This window comes from Artibeus jamaicensis, unplaced genomic scaffold (genome assembly GCF_021234435.1).
Source record: "Artibeus jamaicensis isolate MK-2021 breed Jamaican fruit bat unplaced genomic scaffold, CSHL_Jam_final contig_444, whole genome shotgun sequence".
Lineage (NCBI taxonomy): Eukaryota > Metazoa > Chordata > Mammalia > Chiroptera > Phyllostomidae > Artibeus > Artibeus jamaicensis.
In genome coordinates this window covers 419,625-434,791 of record NW_026521831.1, presented here as the reverse complement: position 1 = coordinate 434,791, position 15,167 = coordinate 419,625, and the positions used below count along the sequence as shown (strand labels likewise).

Sequence of the window (15,167 nt, the reverse complement as noted above, 5' to 3'; positions counted from 1 at the left end):
ACTAGGTCGGAGTGTGGGCAAGACAGACAGCCGCCGCGTCCCCGGAGCCTGTGAAGAAGACATCACATAGCTACACCGACAGCCCCGTGGGCCGCGTGAGCCGCGTGGAATATAAGGGCACAGCTCGCACACCGGAGCAGAAGCCTAGATCTCCGCAGAATCTGCGCTGCACTCCGCAGGCGCAGTGAGTGGGGCCTGGCGCTGCCACACCTTGCGCGACGCCAGAGCTTGACGTCACTTGGCGACGCGGGAAGTGCCGCTCGTGCGCGTCGTTGCTGGGCAACCGGCCGGAACCAGATGTTGGCAGAAAGAGCTGTCGGCGGGGCACGCGTGCAGAGGGGAGATGCGGCTAAGGTGGGTGCTGGTCGGAGCCCGCCCCTCCGGAGCCGCGTACCGGGCCCACCGGGGCCTCAAGTGGCCGACCCCCACCTCCGGCTGCCTTCTGGCCGGCCCAGGCAGAAAACCATCTGAGCCCCGACCCCACTCTCGGGGACTCTGTGCGCCGCCCTCTCTGGGCACTGCGCTGGGCTGAGCCTGGCTGACCCCTGCCAACCCGGCCCGGGCCGTCCCCTTAGCACCTAGTTGTCCCTGGGACTCGCCCCTGTGTTGGGCAGTCTCTGGAGGGAGCCGGGCAGTGGCTCCGGTCCCTTTCCCCGGGTGCCAGGCTGTGTACGTTGGTTATGTCCGTTCCACTGCGACACTGGATCCACGCCAGGCCATCCGCACTCCCGAGGAAGCCACAAGCAGCTCCGGGATAGTGGGTGAGCAGGCGGCCCCCGAGGCCCGGTCTAGTCCTGGGCCGTGGAGCTTAAAGTCTCCTGAGCATCCTCCCATGCAGCACCAATATGCAAGGCCAGTGGGAGGTGGGGCTAGAGTCTGGCCAGATGGCCCCTCTAAACGGGTCTCCGGGTGACCTCACGGGGGAAACAGGCGAGGTCTCCCTCCACCAGGCCTCCGAAGACAGCGGTGCAAGCGATGCCCCTGGGTGGCAGAGTGGTGCGCCTGTGCAGTGGGTGAGGACCCACTGCCACCTTCCCCCGTCGGATGGGGAGGCCTGGATCTCTGGGTTCAGTAGGGTTTTCCCACCTTCACCACCTGTGGTCTGGACCCACCGGAACACCGTGGTGCCTGGGGGCAGTTTGAAGGCTTTGGAGAATCTTCAGCCAAGTCTGAGCAGTTCTCTCCATCCTTGAACTCCCGGAGAGGCCCCCAGCACCTGAGCAGCTGAGAGGGGCGTGGTTCCCACCAGCCTCAGCAGGGTGGACCCTGGGTGTCTGGACTGCCAGCATCTCCCCTTACGAGGTATTTCTAAAGTACGCAGGAAGCATTTTGTGTGCACAGGAAGGCCGCAGGCCTCAGGCTGTGGTGGGCTGGCCAGGGATGGGGTCTGCTTCTCTCTGGCCTCTGTCCCGCCATCCTCTGTGGCCCGGGAAGAAGCCCTCCTCCTGGCTCTGGCCACACGTACCAGGCTGTGCTCTCCTGGCCCAAGTTCAGGGCAGCTGGAGCCCCACTTCAGTCTGTGTGTGGGGACAGCCCTGACGAGACCACCCATGTTTGCCTGTCCCGGAACTGCCTCAGCCCCTTCCCTGTCATCTCTTTCCACGTGGGCCACCCCAAGCACCACAAGAACAAAGCGGAAAAGGAGGGGGGAGCAGAGAGAAAGTTTGGCTGGTTGTAGGGGTGGACGGTAGGGGTTCAAAACCAGTCAGTGTTTCCGAGGGCCTCTGCTGACATCCATGCTCCACACGGTCAACTCTGTGCTCGCGCTGCAGATTTTGAAAACAGGACTTGCCTTCCAGCTCAACTGATGTATCCAACAATTTGAGCATCATGAGAACTCTGCAAGAACGACCAAGAAAGGGCAGAGGGGACATCCCCGCTGCATGGAGGCACGTGGGAACGTGCTGGCCGCTCAGTTTCCCTCCCCCACTGCTGCCAACACTGACTCCCGTCCCTGGTCTTTGGCAGAGAACCGCCCTGTTCATTGTGTGGATGGATTTCACAGCCAGTTCACACCTGGGAGATGTGGTAACGCCACTCATCAGTGACTTTTAGGGATGAGTGTGCCATGTGGCGGTAGTGGTGTCTGTCACTACAGTCATTTACAGATTTTATTTGTACCAAAATTAAATGTTTGGAATACGATAGCGTTCCATGTGTATTTCTCCCGAGTTAGGTATGTTTGTCTTTTCTTTTTCCGCCCATTCTCAGCTGTGGGAATATGTTCAGGTTTGCTTTTCAGGAAGCACCAGTCCAGCAGGTGACTGAAGACAGCTCTGCCATAGACCAGTTCCTAGAGATGACTGACGGAGACAAGCGGGCCTGGGGTCTGTGTGTGCACGGTGGTGAGGAGCTGGGGTAGGACGGGTGTTTCACAGAGACTCCCTGTTCACACTCCGCGTTGACAAAATGGACACAGGAGGCCTTTTGTTTTTACCTTTAGAGAGAGCGTTGTCTCTCCTGAGCCCCCCGCAGATAACCAGGTGGCACGGGGCGATGTTTTGGCCAAGGCCCCCTCCTCTGGAGACACGTCCAGTCCCCCCAGTGCCCCTTCAAGTTCCCCGGGTCTCGGTGGAAGTGCTGGGAGTGCGGGGGAGGTGGGTGGGCCTGGGCAGGGACCCTGGAACAGAAAACACCCCCATGCCCTGTAGGGACATTCTCAGCCCACAGGGCCGGCCAGCCTGTGTCTCCCCGGGCAGGCACCTGGTTGGCCCAGACCCGGCCGCGCGGAGGGCTGCTTTCTGAGACAGCCTTGCACTGAGCGCTGGGAGCAGACTGCATGACAGGTAGGAGGGCAGGTCTGGGTGAGCAGCTTCCCCGTCCCTCCACGCTCTGCTGAGCAGGTTGAGGCTTGGTCAGGGAGCTCCACAGACAGTCCATTCTGGGCTGGCCAGCTGCTGCTGGGGCCCAAGCCAGCACCCAGCCTAGGGTACCACTGGCAAAGGCCTGTGGACCCAAGCCTGGGGCCCAGAGGATGGGAGAAGCATTGCCCTGTGAGCCTTCTGGGTGAGCTGCTTCCCCTGGTGTGGCCCAGGCCAGTAGGTGTGCAGAGGGGCCTTTGGCAGCAGTGTGACTACGCGGGGCTGGACAGTGTGGGGAGGCGCCAAGGTCCACGTTACTTCCAGGTGCTAAAGCTGGGTGACTGGGACGTGATCCAGGCACTTGGCGCTCTGTCTCCTCCTGCAGTCGAGTGCCTCCCTGTCCCTCTCAGAGTGGCCGGGTGACAGTGGGTGGCACGTAGACATCCCTCCTCTGTTCCCTCTGCCCAGTGTGTGTCCCAACTGCATCAGGGCAGCCTCCGTGGCGCCAGTGCGGGTCCAGGTACATGGGGCTTTTGCCCCGCGGAGGGGTCGTCTGGTTATGAAAGTAAGTCCTTTGGTGCCAGGGACATGCTCAAGGAGGGAGCAGGGCCAGGAAGGAGGAGGATGTGCTAGGGTTCTGCAGGGTAGCGGCTGTCACTGGGGCAAATGGACGTCTAGTGGGACAGCCGGGCCCCTACCTGGAGGAAGGCTGTTTGCAGGACCCTAAGTGGTCAGGTGCCCTTTTCTGCTCGTGTTCTGAAGGCTTTTGAGGTTGCCTTTTAACTCAAGTGTCCTTTGCAGTTCTGAACCTAGAACGTTCTGGAGAGCTCCTCAGGATGCTGACAGCACGTCCACTTCCCGGTGACTCTGTAGCGGGCCCTGCTCCCAGAAAACCTCTCCCCAGTTCTCAGAGTAGATGCTGCCCAGAGGGTGGACTGATCTCGGTGCAGGTGAGCTCCAGGGGGTGTGGGTGGGACCCACAGAGATGGTGCCGGCCACCTGTGGCCACAGCCCCCTCGGAGAGCCACCTGCCTGGGAGACAGGTGGGCTGGTCTGCAGGGGACACACCTGCCCCAGGACCACTGAGACATCATTTTTCCCATGCAGCAAGGCCACTGCTCTCAGAAGGGTGGGTGACGAGGCCAGGTAGCCATGGGCGCCTGCCCCATGCAGCCCTGGGTGCTAGTGAAGGAAGGAGGTAGCTGGCTGAAGCAGTGCCCAGTGGGCAAGGAGGGGGGGTGTGGGAAGACCTGGCTGACAGCGTCTGGTCACACAGACTGTGCAGAGTCCAGCAATCGAGGGGCAAAGGCCTTTTCCCATTTAAGTGTTAAAAACGTTCCCGTACACGGAAAACCCAGAAGGGGCAGGCAATGCGTGAGACAGGGTAGCTGCGTTGGCCGAGGGGACACACTGGGCCAGGAGCTGGAGAGGCCCAATGAGGGGCGGCTGGCTGTGTCTTGGTGCCAGGAAAACAGGACAGGAGGGAGGGAGGGGAGGCTGAGAGGGGACAGCTCTGGCCTGGGGGTGGTCAAAGGGTTCAGGGCCCCGCAGCACTGCAGGGACTGGGCCACGTGAGCTCAATGAGCCTGTGGTGGCCAAGCACGTTGAGAGCCAGGAGCAGGCTGCCCTGCCCCTGCCAGTCAGTGCAGGAAGGCTGGGAAAGACGACAGGGCCGGGGCGTGTTCTGGAAGGTTCCAAGCTCAAAGAGTCCAAAGAGGCCCAGGTGTGAAGTTCCCATCTGCCCCGGTGCACAGCCCCGAGCCAGAGCCAGGTGAGCCACTAGCAGGGGTGGGCCTGCTGGCTGCCTGGGTTGCTTGCTCTTCCCTTTATTAAAATTCATTCCCACTGTCCAGGGCTGAGGGTCTCTGGGGACAGATGTGTCCTGCCTTCCCCCACACCCAGGTTCAACCTGGGGGGCTAGCACTTGACCCATCTCCACGGCGCCTCCCCCACCCCCCAGTGGACCCCCATTCAGCCCAGCGTCAGAATCTGAATGCTGCTCCACCCAGCTCTGCGTCTGTAAGTGGCACTTTCAGTGAACTGTACCTCCAGCCACCAAGATAGGAGCCACAGCGTCCCCCCCCCTCCCCGTCCAAGCAGAGCCAGTCTGAGGCCTCGCTGGTCACCTCCAGGAGGGGGCTTCTGACCTGGGAGGGGCCTACACACGGAGTGTTCAGTGGGCGCCTGATTCACACATGCAGGTCGCAGAAGCAGTCTTTCTCCCCTACCACGCCAGGCCTAGTTGGCCACAAAATCATAGTTTAAAATAAATAAATAAATAAAATAAAGTAGTCCAGAGCAGAAGAACGAAGAAACCTAAGTGACGGTTAAGCAACAGAAGGGCCCCCACGGGGGAGTAGGAGAGCCTCGGGAGGCAGTGTGTGCGGACACGTGCAGACCCGAGTCCTGAGGACCGGCCTCCGGCTCTGCGTAGGCGGCCGGGGTCAGCAGGGGCAGGTGGAGGGAACCCCCCAGGTGTACGGGCCCCCAGGTAGAAGGCCACGGGGAGCACGCGGCTCTGGACCCTGTGGTGGGACCGCACGCCCACCCGGCCCCAACCTGGAACAGCAAATGTGTGTCCCTGCTGGGCCTCCATTTCCCTGTGGGGGGTGGGGGAGGGCACACGGCTGCAGGGGACACCTTTGGGTTTTTCCCCCAAAAGGATTCAAACCTACAAACAAAATCACACAAGAAGGCTGAGTTAGAAGAAAAACAAATAATCACAGAAAGTCAACACCAATGAATTTTAGACTCCAGTGAAAAATACTTGAGTTACTTCCTGACCCATCTCCACACTGGGCCCAGTTGGTCTTGAAGGCGAACGTTCATCGGCCCCCCCACACCCCGTGCGTGTCTACCGCTACCCAGATCCGGCAGCGAGTGTCATAGGCGTTCAGAGGTGGCAGCCAGCCCACCAGGCTGTGAACCCCCAGAACTTCCCTTCCCAGCTGTGGGCTTCACCCACCCAGGCCCCGCGTCCCCTCCCTCCCCACTGCCAGCCTGGGGGGCAGGCAGACCCCAAATCCTTCCCAGCCAAGAACTGGCAACCTCGCAGTCGTGCTGGGAAGCCGACAGGGGTGATGTGCTGTGCACAGCTCAGCTGGCACTTGACTGCAGAGCCGCAGGGCACAGCGACTCTACTGAGAGCCCACAGCCACTCGCTCGCAGGAGCCCAGGTCTGCATCCTGTCCTGCCCACTTCCATCCCATCTCGGCAGCTGGCCACAGGCCCGTTCCTCCCTGGAGAACCATCCCCACTGTCAGGGCCCCAAGCTGAGCTGGGGAGCTGAGAACAGACCAGAAGAGCGAGGAGAGGCTCCTGCCAGGGTGGGACAGTACGCTGGGTCAGCGGGGCCCCGGAGCCCCAGCAGGGACCCCGGGCCTGCCCAGCCCTACCTGCCCTTCTCCATGTTTTATACTTGGAGGCTGGCCAGTCAACTCCACAGCTACCCCAAAACTGAACGAGGGTTTGAAACACAAAATGTATAAAGGACACAAAATACTGATTTAAGTTTATTGCTTCTAAGACCCATGTCCTTTAACCTATTTTCCAAGAAAGAACAAATCGTGGGTGCTGAGGGCCACACCTTTGTGAGTCCTGCCGGGCCCCACCACCCAGCCTTTAACCAGTTCCTCCCGGCGGCCAACTCCAGGGTGAGCCCCTCTTCCTTGGGTCCCTGTTTGGCCCCCACTGGCCGCCTCCCCTGCTGCACAAAGGCCTGAACAGAACCAGGAAGGGCCCCTCAAGGACGGTGTGGTGGACAAATCGCACTCTTCCCCATCATGCTGAGCGGTTTCTAATGGCGTGAGGGGCACGCCACTCCCACAGAAGAACGGGCACGTGTACAAAGGCACGCGCCTTCTCTGGCCACAGGGCAGGACAGGAGAGATGGGAGACATGAGAGGAGAGCAGCCTCCCGTGTACGCTGGAGATGAAGATGACAAGGTGCTGGCGTCTGGTGTCCACGCAGTCACCAGTGCCCGGTGCCCCCCTGCCCCACCGCCAGTCCCTTTCATGGTCAAGGGGCCACCAGCACGTGTGCCCCCACCTCTTTCATCCCAGCACCTTCACTGGAGCCGGTGTGGGCCAGGCCTCAGAGGTACCAGACAGGTATCTGACTTCTGCCCAGTGACACACATAAATAGCCATAAATTAATCCCTAACCAGCTGCACTTCACGCCATCAGGGACAAAGGCTGGCTAGGCACCCACAGCAGGTCTGGTCACCACTCCGGACACACGCTGCCCCAACTGTCACAGCACACAGTGCCTCTTCGGCTCACAGTGAGAGGTCGGCCAAGTGCACGCCGCTCAGGGAATGGCCATCATGAGGAAGAGCAAACCTTACACAATCAAACACGCCAACTGCCAGTGTTCAGGTGATAAATGTTTCTAATTAGCAGCAGAAGATGTTTATAGAAAAAATATACTTTTAAGAAAATAGCTGAAAAAGTCTAAAGAGATAAAGTATAAAAAGTTTAAAAAATATATCTTAAGCCAAAATATTGCCCAACACATATAAAACTTAATTTTTAAAAAATGCACCTATCTAACGTTGGAGGAGGCTCAGGCAGCTGGCGGCCCGTCCTCCTCGAGCTGTGGGGCTCAGACAGGAGAGGCCCGGCCAGCCCCAGGTGACCAGCCTGCAGGAAATGGCTCTGTTCCCGCACGTTCTTGTAGTCACCAGGCAGCAGGGCTGGTCTGGTGGACCGATAGGGGACGGCCGTGACCCCACGGCCTACGCAGCAGGCTCAGGTCTCCACCAGGATCTCCACCACGTGGTCCAGCTCGCCCAGGTCCCGCTTGCAGCTGACGCTGGGGGGTGGGGCTCCCGCGGGCGCCAAGGCCTGGAGCCCATCGCCCGGGCCTGACTTGCCACCCACCATGCCTGTCAGCACGGCGTCCAGGTCGTAGTAGGGGCCTTCTGCATCCGCAAACAGCCCTTCCACTGGGCTGGGGGCTCTGCTCTCCAGGGTCTCGAATATCTGACCCAGGGATTTCGGAAAGCTCCCTCGGTGCACACGGGAGCTCTCCGCCTCCCAGATGCAGCTCTGTGCGCTCCCGGGCGCGGCCAGGGCCCCGGACAGCTCCGAGGGCAGGTCAGGCGTCGGGCGCTGCCCCTGCTGCTCCCAGGCTGCGTGGCACAGGATTTTAGTGGAGACCAGGCGGTCTAAGGGCCCCCGCCCGGCCTCTGGGGGTGCCGGGAGCCGCCAGGCTCCATCCTGGGTCATCTCTTCCTGAATCTGCCGGACCGTATTGGCGATGAGGACCGAGCGGCAAAGGTTGGGCTCAACTAGCGTGTGGCACAGCTGCAGCTTGACCAGAGACATGTCCAGGAGCGACTGCCGCTGCAGGCTGTAGGACGGCACGGCCAGCGAGCCCTCCACGTCCTCCTCGCTGTCCCAGCACTTCCTCTTCAACCCTCGGGCGAACATGGTGTCCTGCGGACATGGAGGAAGACACCCTTTAGCACTGTCCGAGCCCCTCGCGGACCCGCCCCAGGCCTCGGAGAAACAGCGGAGCGCGGGTCACTGGGTGCGGGTCCTTCGTTCACCCACAGCCCCTTGGACTGAAAGTGGGCGCGAACCACACCCGCCTCAACCGAGCACAAGTCTCCATCCGCAAAGATAAGTGGACTGAAAACGGGAGGAAGAGGTTCTGAGCACTGAGCCGAGAACCTTCATCACAGCCCCTGGGCTGGTGCCAGAGTGGGAGGGTTTGGGAATCACAATGACCACCAGCCCAGCAGGGCCAGGGACCACCCGAGCACGGCATGCTGCCAAGGACCCGACAGACGGGCTGCGGGTCCTGGATGCTCAGGGTCGCCCGCCGCGGATGTGCTCGGAGAAGCGGAGACCGGAGGACCTGCACCCCCGCCACTCCGCTGAGGGGCGGGGCCTCCGGGCCGGGGCTGCCCCTTCTAGGAAAGCCAGGCCTCCCAGCTACACTGCTTCTCCCTTCTCAGGTGTGTAAAATAGCCAGACATTTTTGTTTCAAATAAATCATTCAAGGTATTCATCTTTAATATGCAAATTTTTGGAGTTCTGTATTTGCTTTGTATAAACACCAATCCTGCGGCCCCCATGGACGGTGCTGGAGGGCGAACTAGCCAGGGCCCCGCCTCCCCCAGGAGCCCTGCGCCTGCCTGCCCGCCCCATCCTCAGACAGAAAAAGGCTCACCTCCATGTATGTAACATTGTCAAAACCTGGGCATTTCTCCCCAGGAATGAAAACCAACGTGCACGCAAAACCCTGTACCATCTGCCCTTAGGGCCGGGCCCACCCCCACCCGGCAGGGCCAGTGCACCAGGCGCCTGCACCGCCCTCAGGGAAACCGCGGTGCTCACTGACCCCATCCCTGAGACCTTGTGGGAGAAGCGGGCTAGGCGTGCACAGGACTGGACGGCAGTGGCCAACCTAAGGGCACAGAACCTCCCGTGTGCACACCACACACACCATGTGATTCAGCGCTGTGGCCAGCATGGGAAGGGTGACCTTCCTGGTATTTCTTTGCCACTTCCTGTGGATCGATAATTATTTGGAAGTAAAAAATTAAAAAAACTGACCCCAGCCTCTTCCCCTACAGGACGAACTTCCCCAGAACCACAGGCGGGTCTAACTTGCCAACACCACCCGCCACCTCTGCCCACACGCCCCCCACACCAGCGCAGACCGCCCGTCCAGAAGTGAGCAGTGCCACCAAAACACACAAAATGTCCCAACCGCTTCTGGGAACAGAGTCCCAAGTTTTCTGCCTCAGCAAATCCGACTCCCGCGGCAACTTGTTCAGAAGGCGTCGGCTCGGCGCTGCCAAGCACGGGGTGGGCAGGGCGGACTTCCAGCGGTGAGGGCAGGACCCGAGTGCATGCTTGTTATTGTTGATCCGTTGTGGGATCTTCCACACGAACCACTGTGCACCCGCGTCCACCCCGCCTGCACTCTGAGTGTGTGATTGTGCTGAGCTATAAAAAGCCGTCCTGTGTTGAGGACGAAGATGAAGTTCCAAGGGTTCCGAGGCGTCACTGCTGCTCCTTCGCTGTGAGTGGTGTTTCCAACAAAACCAAAGACCCCCACCCAGCCCAACGACCCACTGCACCCAGGGTCCTGACCAAACTCACTGCAACAGCCTTAGTCCCTTGCTCCCCAGCAGGTCCAAGGGTCTCTGCAGATCAGGGAGCCACGAGGGGCTGCTCGCCTGGGCAGACCTGCGGGGAGTCAGACCTCTGTCCCCGCCATCGCCCGGAAGCCAACCACTCCCTCTACACCCCCATGTCCACCAGGACCCACCGGAGAAAGCCAGGTGTCCCCCGGCACTCACACACACGGGCCACCGCTTCCCCAGGCCCCCAGTGCCCTGAGTGCTCCCCTCCCCCCCCCAGTCTGGCCGGAGCAGGTGTGGGGACCACGGGGCAGTCCCCAGTAAGCTGCCTTCCCTTCCTCTGCCCCTGCCCTCGCTGTGACCCCAGGAAGACCAGGAAGTGCAGTACAAGGCCCGCGTCTCCCAGGCTCCCACCTGCACCGACTCTGAGCACCTTCTGGTCTGTGCAGCCGGCCTCATGCAGGTTCTGCTTTCTTTGTTGGCCACTGTCCTTGTCACAGACAAACTCCAGTTCTGACAGTTGCTCATTTATCCCAACATACAAACATGGTCCCGGGACCCTCACACAGGGTGCTCCACCACTCACCCCCTCCCCTGCTACAGGGACAGGGGCTCTGACTTGGGCCAGTCTGGGGCCCCAACACTGGCCCCTGGAGCATCTCCCTGGAGGGAGGGCGGCGCAGTGAATCCAATCTGGCCGCTGCAGGGGAAGGTGGACCACTCACCTCGGTGAGGTTCTTCTGTACCGAACGCCCTTTAGGATAACCCAGCACCACAGGTGCCCCCCCTGCTCCCACAGGCCCCTCCCAGAGCTCCCTGGGCCTCTCCGTCCGCCTGTTTCCCACCAGAGGGCGTGGGTAAATGGTGCTCTACTAGACCCTACCGCCAACTCAGCCACCACTAGATGCACCCAAAAACGTGCTCAGTAAAAAAGCAAGAACAAATGCAGGTGCCACAGGACTCCACACGACCTGTGGGAGTGGGCAGCTGACCTTGGCAAGGGTGTGACAGCCCCGCAAGGCAGAGAGCTGACTGGGCGACCCCACTGGGCCCCAGGAGCTGTGCTCCGGCATCTGCCCAGTTCAGGCCCTACACGGTGCCGAGGAACAGAGACTTGGGTGGAGCCTGCCTTCTCCCGACACCCTCAGGCCCGGCCCCATGACCCACCAGGGCCCACCCTGGCTCCGGGCCAGACCCGGGAGGAGGGCCTGCTCAGTGGCTCCTTCGCGCTCCTCCCCAACACCACGCACCCTCAGCAGCTGCTTGGTTGTCAAGTCAGCAAGTGCCACTGACCGACGACTCAGCCTGTCCAAGCCTATGAGCGCAAGTACGTGTGGTCACCAGAGCCCGCCTTCCAGTAACGCGGTCAGGCTGAACCCAGAAGGGGGCTGGTGAGAACCGTCCTCCTCACACACCCGTATCTGGGGAGTCGGCAGGTGCCCGTGCAGAGCCCTCCCCGGGCTCCACACCCGTCTGGCAGGGGGTGTCCGGGCCTCTCACCCCCAGGCAGGCCGCCTGCAGAGCCCCAGCTGGGGGAAAGTTATGAACACACCATGTTAGGCATCGCCCACCTCCATTTTCTCCGACGGCGCTGGCCGGGTCTTGCTGCGCACCTAGTAAACGCCAGATTCCTACTTGGAACCTCCCTGGTCAACAGCACTGCCCTTAGGCAACCTCCAGACCACACGCTGACCAGTCAGAAGAAAAGGAGGAGGGACCAAGATCCGGGGGGGCGGAGCCACCGGGGCCCAGCGGGCTCACCCGGAGCACCTTGCCTCCCAGGCAGGGCGCACGCAGGCCCACCACACCACGAGGCAGGGGTGAGGCTGGAGGAGGCTCAGACCCCCAGATTCTGAGCAGTAGGACCGGGCGGGCTCCGACCCAGCTGCTTCCCAAGACCTTCGGCCCTGCTAGGCACCCTGTGAGCCTTGGGTTTTTAAGCCAACTCAACATTCGTAGCTTGTCACATGATCAGGTTAGCTGTGAAGTAGTCAGAGCACTGCAGGCAACAGAGACTGTGGTGTCCATGTTGGGGGGGTAGGGTGGGCGCCAGGCCGCTCGGGGTCTGACATTTCTCACAAACTGCTGCTACAGAGCGAACATCAGGCACTTCTGTGACCTGGAATGAAATACACAGACTTTCTTTGCCTGGAAACTTGGTCCAATAACAAGACGAAGGAACCTCCCTGCCCTCTTTCCAAGCTAAAACCTGCAGAGGTCATCCCCAACATTTCGTTTTGAATTTGAACTTTAATGTGAAAACATGGCAAAACTTGAACACAAAGCAGCTGTATGTAGGAAGCTGATGGAAGTGCACTTAGCATTTTTCTCAGCTGGTCTTAACAGTGGACGGGGTCCTGGGCCTGAGCAAGCGGCACACAGGCCACTGGCCGAGGAAACTCAGCTGGAAGCGCTACCAGGACCACAGCTCTCCCGGTCAGCTGTTACCTGGGGATCCTAGTTTGGGGACAATGAGCTTTTGCAAATGTGGAGCTAAGCTGTCCTCCACGTTGTAGAAGCAAGTTCCTGGTACTTTTCCCAGTCACAGCTCCGCGCCCCCCTGGCTGACTGTGTCGGCCGGGAGGCAGCACCAGGAACCCACCGCAGACAACTCTCTCGCCAGCCAGAGTCTGGGACTGTCCCGTCCACCCCACCCCCCTTGGTCAGTCTCCACCAGACTGGGAAGCTTAAAGGAGGCGGCACAGGAAGCAGGCAGAGTGCTAGCTTTAGACCCCCCGAGGCCAGCAGCACTGGGCCCTCCCTGACCGGCGAGAGGGAAATCAGACATAGTACAGTTTGGCGCAGGGAAACCATCGCCAAATATCCTTGGTATTCCTCTACAAAGTAGTTAAAACCAAGAAACAAAGGGGAAGAAAGCAAACTGAACACTACAGGGGGTCACCCTGCTCTCCCCAGCCTCAGAGGAAGGTGTCTCTTGGCTGGGCTGCTAAGGAAGGCATTAAATCTCCAGCAAAACCGCGTTTTGCTAAAAGGGCCTAAAATGAAATTCAAGTGTCCCATCACTGACATCCACCACCCACTCCCCATTTTGCAAGGATTGCAGATTATGAAGGAAATCTAGAATCACAGCCAATGGTAGATAACCACAGGTGTGTGGAAGGGCAGGGGTATGGGTAAGAGGAAGGGTGGGTGACTGAATGGGGGGAGGAGGAGGAGGTGAGTGAGAGAGGAGGTGGGGCAGCCACAAGCCCTCTAGTCAGAGCCGTACATCTAAGTCAGCTGGACAAGAGCCTGCCCCAGAGTCCCCGCAGGGCTTGCAGGAGCGTCTCCTGGGGACCAGGAGAAGGAGCCGGAACTGACCTTTTCCACGTCGCAGGGAGAAGGGAGGATGGGGGCACCGCTCCGGACGCCGGCACAGCACGAGCCGCCCACCCTACCCATTTTAAGTACTTCTCGGATCAACAAGAGCCCCGGGGTAGGTTAAGACCACGCAGGAGTTGTGGCTCCGGATTAAGAGGGTGCGGGACAGCGAAAATCGAGGCTGTGGCAACACCGGCGGGAATCCAGGAGGCTGACGACCGGAGGGACAGGCGGGGGCCGCAGAGTCGCGCCCCTCCGCTGAGGGCCCGCCTGCCCCGCCCCAGCCCCCGACCCCCAGGACCCTCGGGTCGCCCTCGTGTTGACTCCCCGCCACCCCCGGGCCCCAGTCCCCAAAGCGACGAGGGCCGCCGAGGCAGAGGAACCGAGAGCCAGAACCCAACGCTCACCTGGCCGCCCGCCGTCCACGCCACCGCACGCCGCCGGGGGGAGGGGCGGGGCTGGGGCGGGGCTGCTCCGCTCCTACAAAGGGTTGCCGGGCGCACACCGCCCCGCCCGCGGATTGGCTGAGCTTGGAGGCGAGGCTTCTGGTTCAAACCAGGGGCGGGGCCTGCCTCTCCAGTTCCCGCGCGGCCGCGCTGGCCGTTGGGCCCGCGCGCTCCACTGCCCCGCCCCAGGCAGCTCCCAGGTCTCCGTGCGCTGCCCGAGTGCGCCTGCGTCGGCCACCCCGGGGCGGGATGGGGATGCAGACGGGAGAGGAGCGGGCTAGGGCCAAAGGAAGCCAGGGGCAAGGGGTAAAGGAGGGGCGGGGGTGGGGCAGGACAGCAGCCTCCTGGACAGCCCGGGTCACCACGGGGGGCCTCCAATGAAACCGTAAAAGTGAAAAGTGGGGAAAGTGTTTTTTTTCTTTAAATTTCTTGGTGGAAAAGGCCTTAAATAGGACAGAAAATCCTGAGTGCATTAATCCAAGTAACATTTCTGAGTGCTGGTGAGGATTGTCCTGTGTCCTGTGCTGGGGGCTGAGAACATGATCATGTAAGCATCGAGGAGGCACCCCAGGGACGGAAGGAAGAGAAGTGGGAGCCTAGGGGCGTCAGCTGGGGAAGGTGAAGCACGACAGTGCAGGGCATAGTCTAAGCGGGGTGAGGGCCTGGGCTCCCGTCCCCAAGAGGCCGACCCCGCAGGGCTGCTGGGAGGGGGGAGGCGGGGTCCTGAGATAGGCTTCAAAAGGCTCACTGTTGAGGGTAGAGTGGGGGCCCGGGCTGGGAGGAAGGTCCAAGTAGGTCGCAGTCCTGGGGTGAAAGACGACTGTGACAAATGTGAGGACATACAGGTGTAAAAGGTGGGTGTGTTCCTAAGCACATGCCACGCAAAAGATTAAATTCCTTAATGCACATATATTCGGTAAATAAAGACAAGATCACAAGCCAGGAGAGCCTGGGCGAAGGATGTTAACACAGCTCAGAGCAGAAGAGAAAATGCCCTTGAGCTGCTGGGAAGCAGGTCGGAACCACGTGGTCGGCGGGCGGGCTTCGCAAGCTGTCAGACCCACAACACCGAAGAGGCGGTTTGCTCCAGAGCCAGCACTGTTTCTCACCCACAGTGTCCAGCATGAAGTTTAAACTTAACAGGAGTACTGGGACACAGGAACAAAAATGTCCAAAAAATAAACAAACAAGGGGTAAAAACCCAGATAACAGAAATGGACTCAGGGGTGGCCCCAATATAAGAGTTACCGGGTTTTTAGAAATAGTAACTGTTGTGATCAAGAAACTTAATGACAAGGAGAACTGGAATCTGTTAAAAAGACTGGAACAGGCGCAACAGCACTCACTTTACCCAGAGCCTGGGGAGGGCAGGAAGAACTCTCCCAGCTAGTTCTCAGGGGCCCACAGAGCCTCCGCATGAACCCCTCAGTCAGAAGGTGACGGGAAAGAAAAGCTACAGGCTCGCCCCTCTCACAGCCAGTCTTTAAAATTCCATACGAAA

At 60.3% G+C, this 15,167-nt stretch overlaps 1 protein-coding gene across 7 annotated transcripts; it reads right to left on the bottom strand.

Annotated features, from left to right (window-relative positions):
* Positions 1 to 7,319: 7,319 nt before the first annotated feature.
* On the bottom strand, positions 7,320 to 13,681 carry CDCA4 (cell division cycle associated 4). Of its 7 annotated transcripts, none has more exons than XM_037132032.2 (3): positions 13,628 to 13,673; positions 11,452 to 12,018; positions 7,320 to 8,241 (listed from the first exon to the last, which is right to left on the bottom strand). In XM_037132032.2, exons 2-3 carry the CDS (start codon positions 11,461 to 11,463, stop codon positions 7,552 to 7,554), a joined length of 702 nt encoding a protein of 233 aa, XP_036987927.2. In that variant the 5' UTR covers positions 11,464 to 12,018; positions 13,628 to 13,673; the 3' UTR covers positions 7,320 to 7,551. The 7 variants fall into 7 exon arrangements, with proteins under 7 accessions (XP_036987927.2, XP_036987928.2, XP_053522148.1 ...); XM_037132033.2 differs by having other exon boundaries at positions 11,471 to 12,018; XM_053666173.1 differs by lacking the exon at positions 13,628 to 13,673 and adding an exon at positions 13,221 to 13,279.
* Positions 13,682 to 15,167: the final 1,486 nt, after the last annotated feature.